General features: G+C 45.3%; 2 protein-coding genes across 3 annotated transcripts in view; one reads left to right on the top strand and one right to left on the bottom strand.

Annotated features, from left to right (window-relative positions):
• Positions 1-8,947, top strand: part of LOC119765155 — a 14,845-nt gene extending 5,898 nt beyond the window's left edge. The window contains exons 2-3 of the mRNA XM_038248444.1: positions 7,660-8,474; positions 8,554-8,947. Coding sequence (XP_038104372.1) covers positions 7,660-8,474; positions 8,554-8,878 — 1,140 coding nt within the window. The 3' untranslated portion in view covers positions 8,879-8,947. The remainder of the gene's footprint in view (positions 1-7,659; positions 8,475-8,553) is intronic.
• On the bottom strand, positions 8,902-23,083 carry LOC119765154. Of its 2 annotated transcripts, none has more exons than XM_038248422.1 (4): positions 22,335-23,083; positions 9,745-14,042; positions 9,341-9,688; positions 8,902-9,181 (listed from the first exon to the last, which is right to left on the bottom strand). In XM_038248422.1, exons 2-4 carry the CDS (start codon positions 14,028-14,030, stop codon positions 9,049-9,051), a joined length of 4,767 nt encoding a protein of 1,588 aa, XP_038104350.1. In that variant the 5' UTR covers positions 14,031-14,042; positions 22,335-23,083; the 3' UTR covers positions 8,902-9,048. The 2 variants fall into 2 exon arrangements, with proteins under 2 accessions (XP_038104350.1, XP_038104356.1); XM_038248428.1 differs by having other exon boundaries at positions 22,937-23,083.

Raw genomic sequence — 23,083 nt, 5'->3', positions numbered from 1 at the left:
CTCCACCGCAGGGACCTAATTGCGTTGCAAAGCTAATTTGGCACCCGCGTCAAGCCCACCGCGGCACTTGTGCGAGAGCTAATTTAGGTTCGAGTTCATCCGTGTTCATCCGAATCTAAACAAAACTCAGATTAGCTCCGGGATCTACCGGGAGCAAATCGTCTAACGGATGGTTTTTTCAAGCAAAACAATGTAATTAGGCCAATGTGAGTTTGTAAACAAAGAGTTTATCCTGCTCACGTCAGTAACATTAGGAGTGATGATTGATTTTTCGGTTTCAATTCTTCGAGTTTGGTACCCCCTGCCATGTAAATCAAGTAGGCCCGGTACCCCCGTTGAGAATAGCTGATTTAGAACATTTTTTTTCATTTTAAAATTTCGTGTTTTTTCTTACTTTGCAGGGTTATTTTTTATAGTGTAACAATGTTCTACAAAATTGTAGAGCAGACAATTACAAAATTTTTGATATATAGACATAAGGGGTTTGCTTACAAACATCACGAGTTATCGCGATTTTACGAAAAAATGTTTTGAAAAAAGTTACTTTTTGTGTTTCTCTTTGTTTCGTCGTCCGTGTCTGTCGCGGGTGACCAGGAACGGCCATGATCGATGACGACCAACCTTTTCAAAACTTTTTTTCGTAAAATCGCGACAACTCGTGATGTTTATAAGCAAACCCCTTATGTCTATATATCAAAAATTTTGTAATTGTCTGCTCTACAACTTTGTAGAACATTGTTACACTCTTAAAAATAACCCTGCAAAGTAAGAAAAAACACGAAATTTTAAAATGAAAAATTTTGTTCTAAATGAAAAATGACCCTTCTGGGTCAATGTAGATTCGAAAAGTACATTAAATTTCCCATAAAATGACATGTTCCAAAATTTTTTAAAGTCGAGTAACGGAAAATGGGAGAATTTTTAAAACTTTTTTAGTTTTTTTTTTTTCGATGAAAAATACGTTTTTTTGGAATTCTGAGTACGCCATCAAATCGGGCGTCTAATTTTACATAAAAGTCTCTTTGACATCAAATTTCTATCTCATTACCGTTTCAGGCTGCAAATTATTGAAAAACACCTGTTTTTTCGCATGTTCAAAAATGGAAGGGGTCGTACCGCCCCTCCGTCACGAGATATCAAAAAAAAACGGACCTCGGATTCGTGATCAGGGACAAAAGTAACCCCTTAGGACAAAGTTTCACGCAAATCGAAAAGGGGTCGGGGCAACTTTTCCCGATTTCGTGTGAGTTCGTGGAGAATTACCCATACATTAATGTGACGAATGATTAAATCTTAAGTTATTTTTTTATTTCTCAAAAGTGGGCAAATTATAACCTATTGAAAAAAACACGTTTTAGTGGAAAACTATAATATGATTAATTTAACTGCAAAACCCCACGTGACTCATCTTTATCACCACTCTATGTTCAGCATGCTGATCATCATCGTCATTGCCGTTGCTGCCAGTCCGGTTACCGTGAGGGGGGCTGGGAATGCCGCCACCCAGACCGGTCTCGGCGGCGAAGATCCGGGTTGCGGAGCGTGGTGCGGTACGATCATTACGTTCTCGGCGAGGGGAAAATTTACTAGCGGCCGCCATCGACCACTGTGCCACCATTTCCAACTGGTCCCGGTTACACGGTTACGGTAAATTTAAATTTCGATTTGCCGTTCGATTGAGCAGAAAGAGCAAAGCTGCAGGGGTGTTGAGGAAAGAAAATTTGAAGGTTGTTCCGATAAAATGTTGATATCAAAAGCACGTGCAGCTCCGGGATGTTTTTTTCAAATATCATGCTCGAACTGAAAATTAAATGCTCGTGAGAAACTCATTAGAGACATTGCAACTTTTTAAACGTTGATCGTGTCGCGTCGATGATCGGAGGAATTTAGTAAATAGAGATGTGTGATGTCAGCAGCTCGGTTAGACGAAGCGGCTCGACAACGTCATCGATTTGTTGCTTGTACGGTGTGTTTATTGGGATGAATCATGAGTAGAATTCGTTCTAATGATAAGAGAAGCAGTAAAATTTCCAGTTGGAACTTTACTTTTTTTGTTACCCCTCTGTAGAGCGAGCTGAATTTCATAGGTGAATAAAAAGTATTTACAAATAACTATCAATTTCTTATATATTTATAAATGTATCTTTTAGTTTTCAATGTTTGTTTTTATTTACAGTCGACTCTCTGGCTGTCGATCTTCTCGATATCAATATTGCTCCATCTATCGATGAATTCTTCAGTCCCTTCATACTGCATACTTCGATTGGCTTTATATTTTTTCCTCGATATTTTCTCTTGCTTGAAGGATCTCTTCCTCGACGGTCCCTTGGATTCTGTTTGCTTTAAAAATCTCTTTCGGTTGTCAATATTGTCACTATCTCATGGCTTGCATAGACATTATTCTTTGCGAAACGAAACTTTGAAGGGTGTTTGACATTAGTTTGTTTTTGTTTGCTGGACGTTGCCAAGATTCTCTCCCATAGCTGGGTACCAAGAAAAACATATTTTCAATCGAGTCTTCATTTTGCATCGTTCTGTAAACTGATGATTCTCTTCCTCGACGGTCCCTTGGATATTGACAACCAGAGAGTCGACTGTATTAATAAAAGTGATTTCTTTTTATGTTTTTGCTTCAAAACCTGTATTTTGCAGCTTTTTACAATATAACTTGCACTCTGTTAGCATTAATTGTGATCTTTATTACCCGCAATATGGTACCAGGAAATCATTAAGATACTGGAACCAGTTCACAGAGAGCTCCAATCTGAAGCAACTTTTTTATTAGCTTGTTCCTTGAGGCGAGGAAGTTTGTGTCATTTTGAGGTTCATCATCATGTAGATTGCAGTACCTAATGGTCTCTAATCATCGGTTTTGTGAATAGTTTCGATTTAAATAATAACTTTTTTGATATAAGGCAATTGAGTACCTAATTCGAGCCTGAATTTATAGGAACTGCTCCGAAATATTTCATAAGAAAATGGGAAACCCTTGGCCTTGGTACAGTCATCCCATATATTTGGAACATACACAAACTCGTAACACTTTGTGGTCATTTATCAATAAGATACCAAACGCAAACGACCCTACTATTTAAAGACCTTTATTTGGACATTTCCTTGTTATTTCACTGGTTATAGTAGTCTGTTTTAGCAAAATACTGAATTTCAAGATTGTTGTATCAAGAATTGCAACCCACTACTTGTTCCATAATTGCCTGCATCTCACAGTTTTGGAACAAGTAGTGGGTTGCTGATTGAATAATTCTAAATAAAAAATTTCGCTTGCAACATTTTTCGCCTGCGACAGAGAAAGGAGGTTAATCACGCAAAAGAAAATCGCTTCCGAACTTTTTTAAGAAAATCTTTAGTTGTTCGCAGTTGAGAAACTTTTTGTGTTATAAAGTGAACTTTTTATACATTTTTATAATTCACTTCAAAACAATGATTGGTTTATTTTCACCAGATTTTTTTTTTAAACTTCGTCGAACTATACACAATTTTATTTGCTCTCGTGGATTCACATACCTTTTCTACAACATCACCAATTATCAAAATTATCACTGAATTCCTTATTATTTCTCACTAAACAAAACATCATTCAAAACAGCAATCAGGTGACAGCGCTTTAGTGCCCTTTCAGCTCTCTTTGAAATTGCATTTAGAAAGGATGCAAAAATCAACATAAATTAAGAAACATCAAAGCAGAATTGAGGATAATGATGTATTATATTGTATGATTAGTAAAAATACCATCAGGCAAACTTTTATTTTTAAATAGGAATTAAAACAAGTTGTCTACTTGTTGCCAGCGAGTTTCTCGAATCGCGGTTTTTTTGTGCCCTAATGAAATGTTTGGCTCGAATTTATTTTGTTTTGTTTACAAAACAAGTCATTTTTCGACGTGTGACGTTACAAAAAGTGTTTTGAACTTCTTTAATTTAAGAGTCAATGTTTTTCTCAGGGGGATGCCAAAGGCCGCCATCTTGGGTGATTGAGATTGAAAACGCGCGCAAACTGCGCACAGTGAAAACAAAAATATTTCTTTAATTAATAATTCAATTTTTGTTATAAGAATTACTGTAGTAAAAGTCAAATTACACAGTAGTTAAGTTAAACGTTTCAATCGATAAAAGTACAACTTTAAATGAGGTTATCGGCCCGATGTGTGCTTACTAATCTCAACTTTAGTAGTTAATTTTGCAAATAAATTGATAAAAATCACCTCACAAATATACGCTAACTTTTAAACGTACATTGCGGTAAAATTTACATAAAATCAATAATTACTTTATTTCCTGCAGTTTTTGTACTTTTTTTACTGTGCGCAGTTGCTTTGTTTTGGTTCCGTAAGACTGTCTGCAGCGCGAAGTTTTATTATTGTTTCAAATTGCGAGCAGTTTTAAATTTTTAGAACTGGCGGAAATGAAACTAGAACACGGTGCTCGCAACGCGCTGCTCTAAATGTTGTTTCAAAAAAATGCTTTTAATTGTGTGCGTATGATTATCAACACAGCATCATAGTGTGTGTGTAAGAATACGTGGATATCTCTATATATCTGATTTTTTTTTGAAACTGAGTTCTATTCCAGTTCCAAATCGTCTCACGTTTGAAACAAACTCGTCGAGCAGTTTTATTCCGGTTTCAAAATACTGCTCGAAAAATAAAACTGCAACTCCGCGTTGCGGGTGGTCTGTTTTAGTTCTATTTGAAAAATGAAACAGCTAGAACAAAGTAGAGCCGCGTTGCAACCAGTCTAACGAACAGCTGTTCTTTTGTGCTGGCGCCGAAGTTGACAGTTCCCTTTTGTTCTGGTGCTGAAGTGGACAGCTTGTGTTGGCTACGGGCGAGCTGCCTGTAGTGAGATATAGATGTCGCCCCCCTGGTTTTTCTTCAAAAACCTGAAATGAAACTTTAAAAATTATAGACGATCGATATAGGGGAAATTCTCGTATGTTTGGCAGGTTAAGCACTCGCTCCTAACTCCATCCAATTTGCTGATTTTCACTATTTAAACAACTAATTTTGCAAAACTTTTGATAGAAACTGGCTAACTCACTTCTTATTGAGCTATTTATCACTCCATTTCAGTTGAAAACGCTTTTAATTAGCTTTAATTGAATGTCAAAGTTCTGACCTGCCAACATTAGAGGCACGCTGGAATTAGATGCTGTTCCCCTACCTGTTCGATTATTGATTTTATATGATTTTTTTTAACATTGCGATCTGTAAACTGTTCTGAAAATGAGGGATGACTGTAGCACTAATTTTAAACAGACATGAAACGCGCTCAAAATATTGCCCTTGAAATTCTTGAATATATTCCAATCATTGATAGAAGGTTTATTGAATCATGTCTTAACTTAACATGGGGTTTTATATTTGAAACAGTGCAAAATTTATTACCGGAAATGTGGTAGTGAAAATGTAATTTTTGTAAATAAGATTTATAATATTGTCAAACAAAATGTAAAAAATCATGCAAAATCTAATTTGCAATGCCGTTTTCAAGTTATAGGCATTTTAAGATGACATTTTCGATAAATGTTTAATTTTTAGCTGCTCTTAGGGTCATTCTCCGCCAACTCACATAGCAGTTGCGACGACCCCTCTTTGATTTGCGTGAAACTTTGACCTGTGGGGTAACTTTTGTCCCTGATCACGAATCCGAGCTCCACTTTTCGATATCCCATGACGGAGGGGTGGTACCAACCGTACGATACCTTTTATATCAAAATATTTGTAATTGTCTGTTCTACGGCTTTGTAGAACCTTGTTACACGTTATAAAATATCCTGCAAAGTTAGCAAAAACACGAAATTTAAAAAAAAAAACAAATTGTGTTATAAATGAAAAAATATCAGATTTGCAATACCAGAAAATTGCAGATTCGAAAAGTACATTACTTTTCCCATAAAATGACATGTCCCAAATATGTTACATTCGTGTAACGAAAAATTGCACAATTTTTGAAACTATTTTTGTATTTTTCTCGATGAAAAATACGTTTCTTTTCGGAATTCTGATTCCATAAATGTCCCTTTGACACCAAGTTTCTAAACCATTATAATTTCAAGCTGCAAATTGTTGCAAACACTTCTTTTCTCGCATGTTAAAAAATAGAAGGGTTCGTACCGCCTTCCGTCACGAGATATCAAAAAATGTTGCTCGGATTCGGGATCAGGGACAAAAATTACCCCACAGGACAAAGCTTCATGCAAATCGAAGAGGGGTCGGGCAACATGTTCCGATATCGTGTGAGTTGGCGCAGAAGTAACTTAAAACCGAAAAATACAAGTCCTTAAAAAATACAAGCTCGTTAGCTCAGTCCAGGTTTAGGAGCCGGCATTGGACTCACAATCCGAAGGTCGTCAGTTCGAATCCCGGGGTGGATGGAAGCTTAGGTGTTAAAAGAGGTTTGGACTGTCTCATCGTTTCAAGCCTTCGGACACCTAGTTTCGAGTAGAAATCTCGCAATAGAGGACGCCGAGGCAATGCTGTAGAACGTGAAATTTGATTTTTTGAATTCAAATTTGCATAAAATCATTAAACACCCTGCTCAGAACCGAATTGCCTCTGTATTACCTCACGATGGATTCTTATCTCCTAAGTACTTAATGCTCTCGCAACATTCGCTCCTCAAACCCATTGATGAAACTTTTTTTTCCAGCACTCCTCCATGCCTCGGTCACGATCACGATCGCCACGTTCTGTGTATTGAGAACCTTTTCTTTCCGATACCCCATCTGCCGACTCGATTCTTTGTTTGTACGAAACCGAGCTGCCGTTCATAAGTACTTTTGTACACAGAGAATATTATAAAAACATACAACACAAAACTTTGCATCTCGACGTCGTCGTGCTATCTTGTCGCACCCGCCATTTTGACGTTCCGAGAAAAACGCGTTTTAATGTTTGACCTTGAATATTCAAAAACGAGAGCACGCAATTTAAACAATAACAAACACGTTTTATTTGGCTCACCATTCTGTGCATTGTCCCAAAGTTTGGTTGAAGTTGGTTGCTGGAGTCCCGAGTTATAATTACAAATGTTTACGGTAGTCTAGCTTGTACGTGCGACAAACGCATCCTGACTTTCCTGGCCTGAAATCCCTTTGGCCTTTTGTCGCACTTACATCAATTTTCATGGAGTGACAAGATAGCACGACAAGATTGAAACTACTTTGATATGTAAAGTGACAAAAATGCACGGAGTTTCTTCGGTTTTTGTTGAATATCTCAGGATTGAAATCGAATTTTGGGGATCTGTGAAGGTCAAAAGGTGAGGCATTGTGAGCTGCACAAAATTGCGTTCTTAACTCAATTTGGACCAAAATGCACGTACGACAAGTTAGCACGATGGCGACGATCTGCTGATAGATATGGGGCTGGAGAGCGGTTCGGTGCGGTGTGTTGGGGGATCACCCTCATTATGTGTGTAAACACATTTGTGAGTCGGGAGATTGGTGATGTAATCCGGGCGAGGCTTATCTTGATGACTTGAGATACTGTTTAAGGTGGATCAGCTAATGAGCTGGACTCGTTCTTTTTTCATGAATCTCATTCGTGTATTTTTAGCAGTGCTTCAGTCATTTTTGTTGAAATATTTATTTTATTTTATAAAATTCGCTGATAAATTCCTTTTTCTCGCTTTCCCACAGGCCGTCTATATGACGACGACCGTGCCGCAGAACTTTGCCAAAAACAGCAGCACCCTGATCGGCCGCCACAAACCCACCCGCAGCAGTCTCCGCCACAGCCGGATGTTGGTCGTGAACAACAAAAACTACCACCAACGGTTCCCCAAGGGCAACTCCCTCAACCTGCGCCACATCCGGCTCAGCCGACTGCTGATGCTGCTCAAGGTCGCGATCGGTGCCGTACTTACGCTCGTCGGAATGACCATCATCGTGTGGTCCCCGAACACCCACACCAAGGACAACCCGTACTGGTCGGGGATGATCCTGCTGCTGAGCGGGGCGCTGTTCCTGTTTCTGTTCGACTTTAAGCGAAGACCCGCGAATCGCCTTCGGGAGAATTTCTTCAACTTTGTCCGCATCAACGCGCTGGTCGTCCTGCTGTTGACGATCTTCTTCACCATGTTGGCGTTCATCTACGCGCTCATCCACACCACGAACCTAAGCTCGGCCAATCTGCGCTGTGAGCCGGAGTACCACTTCAACGTGAACTCGTCGAGTTGCGTTTGCCTGATCGATCCGCGATCGCCGCAGGAAGTCGCGGAAGCGGCGATGGCCGTCAGTGATGTGAGGAACGAAGCGGCTGGAGGTGGTGGAACGGGAGGATACTTTGACCGCAATGAGGATCAGGAGGGGGAGGAGGACTTTGGTAGAATGAACTTGACGACGGGACTTGCCGTGGTGGCGAGTACGATTGGGCCCACCATTATGAGTGGGCTGGATCTGAGGAAGGCGGCGGAACAGCTGGAGGATGAGGGGGTCATTCGGTTGGAGTATCGGTGAGTTGAAAATTTATATCAAAATATCTCAATTAAATATGCGCCAATTCTAAAATCAAATCAATCTCCTTCTTTTCAGCGACTTCAACTGCCGCGAGGTGGTCAGCATCTGGTACTACGTAACCCTTGGCTCGACCATCCTGAACAGCATCGGCTGCCTGCTGGCGGCCGCCTTCCTCGTAATCTACGGCGTCGAGTGCCAACGGCGCGAGCACGAGCTCAAGTACCTGAGCGTACGAACCAACGGCAGCGAACCTGTGCCGGCGGCGCCCAAAATCAGCGAGACTGCCGTGCAGGATAGTGGCGGAAAGGAGGACTCGGACGGGGAGCAGACAGAGCGGCCTGGCAGTGCTGCCGCCAACGTTACCGAAAGTATTGACGAGAAGACGAGCGAAAGGGCGTGATGCAAAGATACAAAGTGACTTTGTGTCGAGGTTTTGTATTATTTTTATAAAACATTTTTTTACAGTAAATGTAAATCTGAATGTTTCGACCGTTTGAAGAATGGCCCTTACGCTAGAGACAAAGATAAACTAGAACAATTGGCTATCTTAACAAGTTGGCACCTTAAAACCTAGAAGAACAAATCACTGCTCGGCAGAATGTCATCCCTGTGGAGGCTGTGCAGAATGCTGGAATACCACAGGATTTGCTCGTTGAAATCGACGCCACCAAACAGGTGGCCAATGAATGGTGAGTCGCGGGATCTGCGGATAAAAAATCATTGTTATTGGCAGCACTGGAAGTGATTTTGACAGTTGAACAAGATCGCTGCAGGTCAGCTGTCAAACGTCAACATTGAAGGTAAGTTTGTTTGACCGCGTATCCCTTGGATCACCTAGTAGTTTGCCCAACCCGGAACCTACCTCTTCCGGAAATCCTGCTCCACGAGCGTTATCGCCCACCGCAATCCCGCCTGGTCCCGCTTCGCTTCCCGTCCAATGTACGCGTACACTCGGCTCAGATCGATCTTCGTCACCTCCTCCAGCGTACTCCGGTCCTTTTTGTCCATCTTGAGCACGACAATTTCCTTCCCGATCAGCTGCAGCTTGAAGCTGCGCAACGTCTTACTCTTCCGGTCGGCAAACTTGAGCTCCGTTATGGGCGTCAGCACGGGGGCCTTCTGGATCTGGCGGATCACGTCGTTCAGCAGGGTGTTTGGCCGAACCGCCAGGTAGTTGCTCTTGCGGTCCGCTTCCTCCCAGTAGGTCCACCTAAAAGTATACAGACGTTAGAAGTTGTTTCCGCCTTGTAACCAAAAGTTTCTTACCTCAAAACGCTCTCCAGGGCTTTTTCGCTGTAATGAACCGGTCGTACTAACGCTCCATCCCCAATAACCTCAAAAAGCGTCAGTTGATACCACTGATACGGCGTCTTCCCGGCAAGTTCCTTGCAAATATCTGACGCTGTCTTCGTCGGCGTCAACGTCACATTGATCTGAGTCTTGTCCTCACTTCCGCCATCCTTCCCATCGCAATCGATCGTGATCCACACCTTAAAGTCTCCGGAATGTTTCACCGTATCGGATATGTTCTCCGCCGCAGCGTGGTACTTTTGTAGCACCTGCATCATCAGCAGCTCCTTCTTGACCTCTTCCGGCGTGATCGTAAACAGGTTCTTGTACAGCTTGATCAAGTCCGCCACGACATCCGCCTCGTCCTGCGAGTAGCTGTACTGCTCGGCCTCCATGTTCTGGCTGGAGTTGGCCATCAGCGTCGATCCCCAGATCATGGCCAGGTTTGGGATGCCCATCTTGTTGTGCTGCTCCAGCGAGGCGATGAAGCTCAGGTGACCGATCAGCTTCTTCAGCGTGTGGTACTCAACTTTCGGCAGTCTCCCCAGCAGTTCCTTGTACGAGTCGATTTTGTCCTTCAGCGAGTTCAACGTGGCGATGCTAACGAAACTGATCGAGTGGTTACCAAAAAATGAATTCGGAATGTCTCGGATGAACTTCTTCAACGCCCCGGCGACGTCGTATTCGCTGAATTCTCCTCGAATCAACTGCACCGCAAACGCGTCCTCCTTGAACAGCTGCAGAATCTTCGTGACCTGGCTAGCGGATCCCGACTTGCGGTAGATTCCCTCCGACATCGATCCGTGCGCGTAGATAAAATTGATGCACTTGTCGATCAGCACCGGGACGTCGTTCTTCGTCAGCTGCTGCGAGTGCAGACTGCCACCGTTCTTGTGCGCCGTGTCCTTGATGATCTTCCTCCAAATTTGTGTCTCCCGCGGGGAACTCATCACATAGTACAGCGTCGCGTACGGTGGACAGTCGATGAACAGCGTCGGCCCTTGCTCCACGTGCAGATTCTTGATGGACTCGTCCGACTCGATCCCGCCGATGCAGCGAGCTTTCCTCAGGTCAAGCTGCTCCAGCTGTCGATCCTGGTAGTTGTAAAAGTACAGCTTCCGTTTCGCCAGCAGCAACCAAGCTCCGCTCCACTCGGAGGACACCGACTTCTTCATGTAACACCAACCACCTCGTGTGAACTCCGCCAAACAGTTCTCCGGAAACACATCCGTCACCGACTGCAGAATCTTCGCCATCCAGAGGTTCCGATCGGAGCGCTTGTGCACGCCAAACATGTGCGACTGTCGCTGGGTCTTGACGTTCCCGCAGTTGGTGCTCGTAATCACCAAGTTCGGGTTCGTAACGAGCTGCTGATTCGCTCCCGAACCTCCGTCCTTCTTCGGCATCGCCAGCACGACCTCGAAGCAGTGCAGATCCAGTCCACCTTCGCTGTTGAACTTGTGCTGAATGACGCACTGCAAGCTCAGGATGAACTTGAGGTGTAGCGTCTCCTTCGGTTGCGTCTTCTGCGGATCCTGATACGTCTGGATGATTTTCTCCTTCAGCACTACCGAGCGCGGTGTCAACTCGTTGAACACGTCACCGATCATCCCCGATGGGAACTTTAGCAGATGTCCGTGGTGACTGATGAAACGCTCCGTGAGCAACGGTTTAGGAACCATTTCCAGCATGGTCCTCACATCCCCCTTCCCCTTGAGGCTTGACCTCCGCTTCAACGCGTTCAACAGCTTTGACTTTACGCTCGGTTTGCTCGTCGACGGAAGCGGCTCCTGCAGAGGATCTCCTCCTGCGGTAGCCTCCTGATAGGAGGGCAGGTAAGTGTCATCTTCGGCGATGCACGCCAGCTCCGACGGCAGCTCCTTCTGGATCTTCTCAACCTGCTTCCCGCCGACGTTCTCGTTGATCGGGTTTACGTTCGTGTTCTTCAGGAACTTTTCCGGTTCCGCTGCGGTGGCCCCTTCCGCCACGAACCAGCTGCTTTGCGGACCCTGACTGCTTCCCGGGTAGCTTAGATCAACCGGTTCTGGATTGGTGCTGGGTTCCTCAACTACCGCGAGGTACGGTTGAACTTCCGCTTCGTCTACTAAGTTTTCAACGCTATCCGACGGCAGCTGCAGGTTCTGGTGAATGATCATGCTGCGTTTGGCTTCGCGAGACTTTTTGCGCTTCGGGATCGGTGGTGTCTCCTTGTTTGGAGGTTCGTGCTTGGAGGACGTATCAAGCAGCGAATCCGACCGCATCGGCGGCTTCGGCAGTTGTTTCGGCGAATCTTCCGTACTTTCGTCGGAAGATTCCACCGTGACGCGTCTCCCGTAGGATTCCGCGCTCAGGATGTTCTCGATCAAGGTGAGTTCAACGTTCTTTCCGGTTTTCTCCAGGATCGCAGCTAACGATCGTCTCTGCGCCAACGGATCAAACTCGTCGATGATATCGGAGATAGACACCTCGTCGTAATCGTGCCGTGGCGGCCTAGCCGGTTCCGGCTTGAGCAGCGACGTCTCCATGTCACAGATCTGCCCGTAAATTTGTCCATCGTTTACGTACGTAGGCTCTGGCGTGCTCAACCGCGAGCTATCGTCCTCCTCCTCCTCTTCCCGCTGAGTCTCTTCCCGACTGCTGACGTCGTAAAAGTTCCACGAATCGGACCGCAGGTTGAGATTGTTGCGCATCTCGCCGATCGAGGAAGATCGACGGGAGAAGATCCTCTGCACTGAATTGCACGTTGCCCTGTCGGATGCTGTCGACCCGGATGGGGTGACGTTCTCGTAGTTTTCCGTCTTCTTGCGGATGTGCACCCGCTTGAGCATTTCCGGCAGGTTGTTGTCCTCCTCGGAGGAACTGCTACTGCACTGGCGTGGAATGATGTTGAGCTTTCCGTAGGGACTTTCCGTCTTGGCAGAGTCCTGCAGAATAGGTGCCGGGAACTTTGGCGGTGGAATGTTCTCCGTACTGCTGTCGATGTCCACCTCGCGAACGGAGTCGATGTAGAATTTAGACCCGTGGAGGTTCGATTCGGATTTGTTCTTGTGGCGGAGAGGTGCCGGACTGGGGGTGTCCCCTCCTCCGCGATCCTTCTTCGGGACGACTCGACTGTACAGACTCTGACTTATGCCACTGTTTCTGGTGAAGGTGCCTGGGGGATTCGTTGAGGAAGACGAGGCTGACGCCAGGCTGGCGCTGCTATTCGATTTGCTCTTCAACGTAGGCTCCTCGTACGGAGGAGGATCCTCAAAGTTGGTGCGCTTGGCGTTTTTCGGAATGTCATACGTGGACGAGGAAGACGAACCCCCCTTGGTTAGGTCTTCCCTGTTGTTAACTTTATTGTTCAACGGACTGTTGAACTGAATGTTTCTCATGAGATCACTGTTCTCCGGTGGAGCCGTCTGACGACGTTCCAGAAAGTCGTCGTCTCCGGTGCTGTTGCTTCGCTTTGTCTTGTTCTTCGTCAACGACAGCGAGAGCTTATCCTCCGAGAAGCTGTTGATCGACTTGCTGACGTTTTTGAACTTGTTGCTCGCCCCCGAACTCCAGTTGGCAATCGAGCTCTTGGAGCTCTTATAGTTCTTGTCCAACTTGGTGGCGACCTTCTTGGTCTTGTGCGTAACCCGCTCGGTGATCGACTCCGTCAGCATCCTCGAGGTAGCCCCAATCGTCTTGAACAGCTCCCCCGGTGACGTAGTCTTGTATTTGCGACCACTGCTGTCGCTACTCCCAACCGAAACTCCATCGGATTCACTCCGCCGAAAGCTGGGATCTTCACCTTCGAAGCTGAACCGTTTCGGACTACTTCCACTTGGCGAAGCCGGCGTCACGTTGCTTCGCAGGTCATTGTGAACTGTCGTGATCGCTGGACAGGGTGTCGGACTTGTGATGCTGGAGGACTTCCTTACGGCACCCGTCGTGCTCGCAGGTGTTACGTTCTGGTAGAACGTAGCTCTGTCGTCCGCTTCCTGAATGACGACTTTCGTCCGGCGAGGCGCCGGCACTGGTCGGGAACCATCGCTCTGAGGTGTTTCAACGGGTGCCGGTTTCTTAGGGGGTATGACGATCTCTACGTTTTCGTAGTCCAGCTTCGGGTAAGGTGAAACGTATGGTTTTATGCTGCTGATACAGTCTGGCACATCTTGGCTAGCGTTGTTGTTGACCTTGTCAACCTCGGGGTTGGCACTACTGTTGTTGTTGTTGGCACGTTGGCGGGGTCTTGGCACGGGAACCGGTGAGGAATGGGTTGAGTCCTCCATGGTTGTTTATAGCTAAAATGGGAAACAGTTCATTTTAGTAATAAGTTTGTTGAGTTGACAGTTAGCTTACCTTAAGCTTCATTTGCATTGAAATCAATGTAAACAAGACGGCAGGTAAGCTACTGTCAAACAAAGCGGTTAGGTCAAGTTTTGTTATGAAACAAAAATGGTTTAGACAATTTGTGGAGCAACCCACAGTAAACGGTGTCGCAAATCTTCTCTAAATGACATTCAGATTTAGTCTCCTGCCTTCTACCAGTAATGCGTTTATACCATTGACATCGGACCCTTCGTTTTTGTTCATCGTCGCTGTTCGGAGCGGACTGTATTTTTTGCACTTAACTGCAGGCGGACTTGGGGAACCAGTTTGGGAGGGTCGGAAGTATCACAGGCAAACAGAAAAACACTAGAATTTTTCTCTCACTAATTCTATTTACGGCTACTTAACTTAATTTTAGCGATTATTTGTGTTTCCTTCCGACGATCGCGACGAGGTGACTTTACGTCCGACCGGTTCGGCTGCTTGCGATAGACTTGCTCGTTTCGCGCACATTTCTCGTTCTCTCCTCCTTCGTTGCGCGCCAAAATCTTCTCTCACGATTGTCGTCGTGCATCGTTCGTTCTCCCTTTCACTCTCTCGCTCAGGCCGTCGTCAACGGCGCGTTGTTGCCGCGCACGTCGTTTCGCGCGATCCCTTCCTCTCTTTACGGCGTCGTCGTCGACGCGCTGTTGCCAGCTCTGTCTCGCTTGCTGCCGAGCACACGTCGTTGCGCGCGTCTTTTCCGCTGTTGGCAACGACGCAGGCTGGGTTGCCACCTTCGTGGCAGTTGTCATCACAGCAAGCGCAGTGCTGCCAAAACCAAACCAAATTTTCTTCGAGCTGGCGCTGTCAGGCTCGAACATCCTCCACCCGCGAAGAACTGCCGTTGTTCTCCAGGCGATCCAGAGGTCACTCTTTCGCCTCCCAGGTTTGGCCGTAAGTTGACCAGGTGAGTGTTCTTCTACTTCTTCGTCGGGCGCTCTTGGGAATCGCAAGTCGATGCGAACCCTTTTCGCCCTGTTCTCCAAAACCGGGCTTAACTTCGTTGCATTCTTACAGGGTGTGCCGGTCAGCGCAGTTGACAGTCGCAGGGGCTGCCAAAAGGCCTGGCCGACCCGTGGGGTGTGCTCCAGTGCTTGTTGATGCTTGCCGATTGTAGGAAACCGGCATCTTGTTCTGCTTCCACTTGGACCATCTCCAGTGCCTTCAGGTGATGCTCGCTTCAGTGGGTCGGCGTTTATCGACCGCTCGTGTGGACCGAGTCCTCCAGTGCCACTCTTCTTCCTTGCCGGTGCTGCAGCTACTGAATGTTTCGAGCACTCATAGCTCGGCTGTGTGGCAACTGCAGCAGCCTTGTGCGGCGCCGAGGCCGCCCTTGTACGCACCGTTACTCCTCCACATGCGTTTATAGTCTTCTCAAGTACGCTGAGTGCAGCAGAGCGCTGCGTCGTGGGACCTTGAACCTTGTGTCCTTGGTCAGGAATCGCTCGGCTTGAAAAGCCAGCGTCTTCTTCGAATGTTCTCAGCATCACGTGGAATGGCAGGTAAACTTGCTTCAAATTCGTTGGATCACTCACCTCACTTGCTTCCTTGTAGATTCCAACTTCTCGTGCGCAGGCTTCGGTGTGCTGCTCCAACTTGGGTCGATCCTCAAACTCCGTGCCTTGAATCAGGACCGCTTCTTCGTGTGCTGCGCCACTTCCAATCGTGCCGTCCAAGACCTGGCTGAAGCTCGTCTCGCGCAGAGCCACCAAGTTGACTCTGACGGCGAGTTGAACTCCAGCAGGAATCGCCATGGTGTTGGAACGTGACTGCATCTGCTCGACGCCAGCCAACTTGTTCGCGTTGTGTTTGTCCAGGATGTCTTTCGTCAAATGTGTCTTGCTTGCTGCTATCAATAAACCACGGCAGGGGTGTGGGGTGCAGGGTTTATTCTGAGAGTCCGCGACGGCTGACAGCGCGTCCGGCGCTAGTTGTCCAGAGGAGCTGGCCTCTGGCGTCACTTGATCCGATTCGGCTTGTTGTGGAGCACCAGGTTGCTCCACCTTCGTTTGTGTTGTCGGTTGCTTTGAGTTTCTCTGGTACTCGGCGTGCAGCAGGGTGTGGTGCCGCTCCTCGCACGTCGCGCACGCTCCGGTGGACACACACTGCGCCGAGGTATGTCCCGTCCGGAGGCAATTGAAGCAGAGTTGCTTCTCCTTCATCTTGATCAGCCGCTGGGGGACTGCCATCTCCAGGAACTGCGGACACTTCCAGCTCTTGTGCTGGCCTAGTCCGCACACGTCGCACTTCTGTGCCGGCTCACTTCCGGCGGTCGAGACCATCTTCTGCTGACCCGGATCATCCGTAGCGTTCTGTCCGGGTGGCTTCTTGGTGGGATGTGACGAGTCCTTCTCGTCAGCGATCTTGCATGTGTCGATGAATGTCTTGGACTTCTCGATCTTGTGGTTGTTCTCGGACCGTTCACCATGCGGGATGGTAAACTCCGGTCGTACCCGATCTTCCGTGTCCAGCTGCTCTGCCAGCAGCTTCCCGGAACGCTTCGGGGGTTCGTCGATGGTCGTCTCGTTGGCGCATCCGACGATCTTAGCGGTTGTTGCGTTCGTTATCTCGTCCACCCATTGTGGTACACCAGGCGTGTACGCGTTTCTTCGTCGTGTGGGCTGGCTCACTTCTAGCAGCTTCTCTTCGATGACCGTCAGGACCTCTGTGTGCAGGTCGTCGAAGGCGTCGTAGAGGGCATCTTGCTCGTCCCGTGATGTTGACGGAACCATGCCAAGGATCTGCCCGTACGCCGTATGGTACGCATCGTACGCGGCTTCTACCTCCTTCTGACACGTCTTCAACGCTGCCCATGTGAGCGTCGTGGCATCTTCCAAGCTGTCAAGAATTGTAACAAGCTTACCTTGAGCCAGCTCACGCTGGTGGACGACGTCGCTGAACCGCTCCATCTCCGCCAGCTTCTTTACACTGCTCGCTCCGCAGGGGATCACTCAGTGCACTTAGTGACCGGACTTGCCGCCGGTCTTCTTCTTCGGTGTGGCCGCCTTCTCCGAGTTCACCAGCCTCTCCGGTGACTTCCTCGGGCGAAGCGCTTTGGCCACCGATGCTACAGTGGTGGAGCACTGAGCTCGGAACGGCTGCTGGAACCGTTCGCTTTCACTTCACTTTGCGTCGAACATCCGGAACCACTTTCCAGAACGTTCTTCGCGTTTTCCGGAACCACTTTCGCGCAAGTCTTCTCACTTCGAGCGTCTTCACTTCCGGACCAAGTTCGCAGAAGGTTTTCGCTCCTCTTCTTCAGCGTTCACTTACAGGACCAATTCCCGAAAGCTTCTTCCGACTCTGCCTGCAACTTCCGCTTCTTCTTCTCTGGAGTCGACGCGTCCTTGCTCAGCGCCGCTCCCGGGAATTATTGCAGGCACTTTATGGCAGTTTCCGGCACAAGAAGAATACCAACGATCGGACCCAGTGTCCGAACCAAGCACGGAAAACAGCCAAGTCTGTAATCGCGGTACTTGGGGGGAACTTTGTGTCCTCTTGGCCGGAACTTCACTACACTTGAACCTTCTTTCCGGAACCTTTTTCCGGCTTCAGAAGGCTCTGGACGCATCCAAGATGGCGTCGCTTAGCACTTTTCACTCTTTGCACTTTTTTGAGCCAAGATGGCGTCTTTTTTCACTTTTTTCCGCGGCGTCTTTTTTCACTCAGTGGGCCTTGTGCCCACTTGCCGCGATAGAATCGACCCTCCGCCTTTTGTCCTTCACTGTCCCCGCAAATCCCGGCACTTCTGGTTCAATTAATCCGGTTCGAAGGACCATGTTCGGAGCGGACTGTATTTTTTGCACTTAACTGCAGGCGGACTTGGGGAACCAGTTTGGGAGGGTCGGAAGTATCACAGGCAAACAGAAAAACACTAGAATTTTTCTCTCACTAATTCTATTTACGGCTACTTAACTTAATTTTAGCGATTATTTGTGTTTCCTTCCGACGATCGCGACGAGGTGACTTTACGTCCGACCGGTTCGGCTGCTTGCGATAGACTTGCTCGTTTCGCGCACATTTCTCGTTCTCTCCTCCTTCGTTGCGCGCCAAAATCTTCTCTCACGATTGTCGTCGTGCATCGTTCGTTCTCCCTTTCACTCTCGCTCAGGCCGTCGTCAACGGCGCGTTGTTGCCGCGCACGTCGTTTCGCGCGATCCCTTCCTCTCTTTACGGCGTCGTCGTCGACGCGCTGTTGCCAGCTCTGTCTCGCTTGCTGCCGAGCACACGTCGTTGCGCGCGTCTTTTCCGCTGTTGGCAACGACGCAGGCTGGGTTGCCACCTTCGTGGCAGTTGTCATCACAGCAAGCGCAGTGCTGCCAAAACCAAACCAAATTTTCTTCGAGCTGGCGCTGTCAGGCTCGAACAGTCGCCGTAGCCTGACGACCGCTTGAGACAGTCAGACTTGGTCCAAGGTCAACCACTTATCTTGCAAGTGTGGGATTTGGTTTGCTAATCATGTCGCCGTAATCAAAAGACTGAATTTAGGAGGCATTTTATCATTGATTTCGCATTTTTCCAAGACATCTTAGCGCGTGGTGCCCCAATGAGTCATCTCATTGGATTATTCCAACGAGTAAACCGTACTTTCTCTGCATGTAGTTGTAACGATAGCGTTTTCAGACGGATGGTGGTTGGCCATGTAAATCCAAGAATCGAAGCCACTCGTGCCTCACACATTAAGGCGCATGGCCTTCTAGTCTGATTTTATCGCAATTATCGTGAGCGTTCATCAGTTATCGAATCGTCATAACTGTAAGTCTATGCTGCTAACAGTTGACGTCGTGGTATCGTCTCTGTTATCAGAAACATTCCACGAATTGCGACAAGTAGACAAATCGAAACAAGCGCCATTATGGCGCGAGCCATAAAAACCGTTTGACAGTTCGACGCCATTATGGCGCACTTTCGCGTGAGTCATCTTGGCTATCGACTTCTTCCGGGAAGTGGCCTCTTCACGGGGTCAGTTTGCAGTTCAGCAAACATAAATGATAAACGCGTTCAAGTAGAAGTGATGTTGAAAGAGCAAACCGCAAGGTTTAAATATAGCACGCGATCACGCCAAGATTAGCTCGTCGAAGAAACTTGATTCCGGGGCTGTCTGTTTGCTTGTTTGTCTGGAGTGTAGGCAAAGAACTCGCCCGTTAAGTGTTTGAGGGAGTGTGGTCCAGATAAAGTTAGAGAAATATCTCTTGAGCAATCGGAGCTAGTAAGGCGTATCCGTTGAACATGCAGGTCTGGTTGGTTGGAAAGATCTTGTCAATAGAAAATTTATAGCATTTTTATCGCACCCACCATTATCTCGATAGTTGCAGTGATGTATGTACTATAATGCTAGTTTTATCACGTTTTGCTTGTACTATATGACCGTTTAGTTGCGTTTGCAGTTGTCGTTCCGCGCAAAATGAATCATCCTCTCCACACGTTTCATTCATCTACTCGCTGGGCGATGTAATGCAATATCAGTCGTTTGCTGGTCGTGTTTGCTCTTTTCATTCTCAATTGAAGGGGGCTTTGAGAATGCGAAACGGGCAGTAGGTAATCAGAGCATGACTGGAACGACAAATTCAATCACTTTATGGCCGTCCGAAAGGTTCTAGATATAATTGCTGGCGTGACATACAATTAACGGTTTTCCCGACTGATGTGAGTAAATAATTGCATGAATGTAGAGAATTCGCAAAAAGCATGAAAAATTGAAATTTGAATTGAATGTTTTGCAGTTTTTCCAGGGTTTTGTCGAGTTGACGAAAAATCATTATTGAATGTATTAACCCTTCAAACGGGCTTCGATCTGAAAAATCGCCAAAAATCAATATTTCAACCGATTTTTGATCTTCAAAAAGTATTGGAAAGTGAACTCTTAAGATTTTAGAAAATTTCAGGGTTGGAGGTTTAACTTGTTTTATGTGACTTTGCCAATGTTTTTAAAAATGTAATTTTTAGGGGTCAACTTTGGCTACGTTTTTTTACTAACATTTCCTATATTTTCAGTAAAAAGAAGTATGCAGTATTTTTTTAGTGACCCAGACTAAACAAGATAAATGCAAATTAAAATACTAAAAATAAAACAAGAAAAACATAAAAAGAGAAGTAAAGTTTTTCGTAGAACAAAAGTTGCTCAAAATGACCTCCTGAACACGGGAAAAATAAATATTCTTGCAAAAAAAAATAATATTAGCAGTAGAGGGTTAAACTGTTACAATTCGACCAAGACAGTGAGCAAGAATGCTACTCTCATTATTTCAGATTTCTCCTTGGGTCCGTTTGCTAGAGAAAGCGATAGCAAATCAGAGAAAGTGAGACGATTCTCGAAAAATGTTTGGTATCATTGAGATCGTTGAGCTGTCATTACTGAATATACATTATTGTTATTACCAAACTTGAAAAAGGTTTGTAAACAAACAGCCTGTTCAACTAAGTCTAATATTTATTATGTTGGAATTGTTGAATATATGTGGGTTAGGTCTTTATCTTGTTTTCTTTTTATTGGAGGTGGACAAAAGCCCCCTTAAGCTATCTCAAAAAGACACAAAAACCATCTTACCATGCTGTTGTCTTGTATTGAAAGTTTGCTTTAGAAGCTCCAAAGTAACTTTAATAAATCTAATGTTTTTTTAGTGAGCTTCAGAGCACACTTATTTTTCAAATCACTCAGTTTTCGATTAAACCGAACCTTCTCAAAACTGAGTGAATGTGACACCTGTCTGATTTGCGTGAATTTCACTTAGATTAGGGTGGATTTTACTCTATTTTTGTTGATTTCTTAGTAATATTCACTAAAATATGACTAATGCTCCATTTATCCACTTCATAGTTGGTTCGGTTTTGACGAGAACTTAGAGGATTTAAAAGTGCGTATACATTTCATGACTTCAATAAAGCTTTCTAGGCTCAGTGAAAAAGAATGATATAGCTCAAAAATGTCTCGTCATAGTGTTCTGAGCTGTCTCAGTTCCTGCGGAATATGTTGGTTGAAATTTCGGATGGTCAGTAAAAAAAATAGCTAGAAGTCGCTTGACAAAAAACTTTAGCTAGAAAGAGATAGTAGATCTGATGCAAACAAACCCGCAGCTACCATGTAAACATTCTTTGAATGTGTTGGTAAATTTCTGACTAGAAAGTTTTATTTGAATAGCATCAAATAAATATTTTTTAAAGACCAATTGATTTGATAAATATTTTAAATTATGTACAATTACCTAAAATTGTTCATAAATCATTAAATGCTCAAATTTGTAGGACTCAATATCACCCTCTAGATACAATGTTACCGCTGATGGAGGAACCTTTAAACTTTTGTAAAAACTAAAATCAAAATATCTCTCAATTAAATCACAATAATTTGGGCAAAGTTGCTGAGTAATCAGAATTTACACAAAGCAAACTTTTATTAAAATCTTGTTTTTAGTTGTTAAACTGCTTTGTTTTTTTCTTGTAAGTTTTTTAAAGCAACTTGAATTATAGTATCGAGAAATTAAAAGTGAGAGTGTGTGCGTGAAACATGGAGTTAAACTTTTTAAAAGCATTGGAGAGCTTCACAGAAACTGCACAGAAAGTTTATCTTCATGTTGCGATTTGACAGCTCGATGGATAGCTAGATCATCTGTCGATACAAAATTAATAAATCCAAATTTCGATTACAAATATTTGACCAAAATAGAAATTTTGTATTTAACCGATTCCGTTTATCCATTGAAAAATCGGTAACTTTTTAAATTTCTTCTTAAACATTACGGGACAAAAAGGTGAAACGTTGAGTTAAAATTTATATTTTAAAGTACAATATTCTTTAAGTTTAAAGAAAATGTTGCATTGAATTGTTTAAATAACATCTTAATAATAAATAGTTAAATTCATTTTAGTACCTTTTTGATTAAGTTGCTTTAAAAAAATCGATGAAAGAAATCTTTATTTTTGCGCTAAGAGTAAACTGCTTTCTTATGAAATGAGTCATTTACTCAGAACAAGCATTTCTCAAAAAAAGAAACCGTTTGGTAAACATCTTGCAAACTATCTAAAAATAAAACAATTTCCCCCATCAGAGTGCTTTTCTACATGATCCTCTTCCAGCAAATGGAAAACAATTTCGCTCCATTCATTCCACAAAGTTCAACAGCTCTTAGTCATCGCTGGCTTTGTTTGTTTACATCTTTAAAATGTTAACAAGGTGCGAGGGCTGCATTTGGTAAACAATTTTATCCAGGGAATCGTTGACCTACCGTTCTGCAATTGGCACTGTGTTACTGTTCCACCTTTCAATCCAAGTAGGTGTGGCCGCTCTACTGCACCCACATTGTCACCCCGACGTTTTACATTCAACAGGTCAGCGGTCACTTTGATGAATTGTATTTTCCAAAAGGGTGGGTTTGTTTTGGGCCTGATAATTTTTTTTGACGTCGATCACTCACAAAACTCCAACAAAACATCAACCCGCACCCACACCAACCAAAATTCCGCTGCACCTCTTGCTACTTGTGTGCGTACGCAGCTTGTTTGCAAAATAACGCTTGCTAGTGTGCGTGTGTCATTCGCGTCGTGCCGCCGCCGCCTACTACCACTTGTTCACCTCGTCTTCTCGTTAACACTCATCAACTGCGGGTGTGTTGCATAGACCCAAAATTGATTAGCCATCAAAAATTGACTCACGTAACTGATCGTAATTGGGCTTCGATCACACTCACTTCGGTTCGGTTTTGAGGCTGTAATTATCGCATTTATCGGGCGGGTCACTTGCGCGAGTTTACGGGGTCAATTCGACGCCAGTTGGAAACGGGTGCGGCACTGCATTAATCCGGAATCTGTTCGCAAACGCGGCACTTACATGATTAATAACAAAAGAACTTGTCCGCTGACTAAGTGTTGCTTCACCAATACCACTAATGCACTCTCTGTCGAGTTGGGTTGACAAGGAGTAACGAGGAAAATGTGTCCACACGCGGTCGCGGTTGGCTCAAGAATGAAGTTGAGT

The sequence above is a fragment of the Culex quinquefasciatus genome, chromosome 1 (assembly GCF_015732765.1).
Source record: "Culex quinquefasciatus strain JHB chromosome 1, VPISU_Cqui_1.0_pri_paternal, whole genome shotgun sequence".
Classification (NCBI taxonomy): Eukaryota; Metazoa; Arthropoda; class Insecta; order Diptera; family Culicidae; genus Culex; species Culex quinquefasciatus.
Note: the sequence above shows the minus strand (reverse complement) of the source record. Positions and strands in the feature narration are given on the sequence as shown.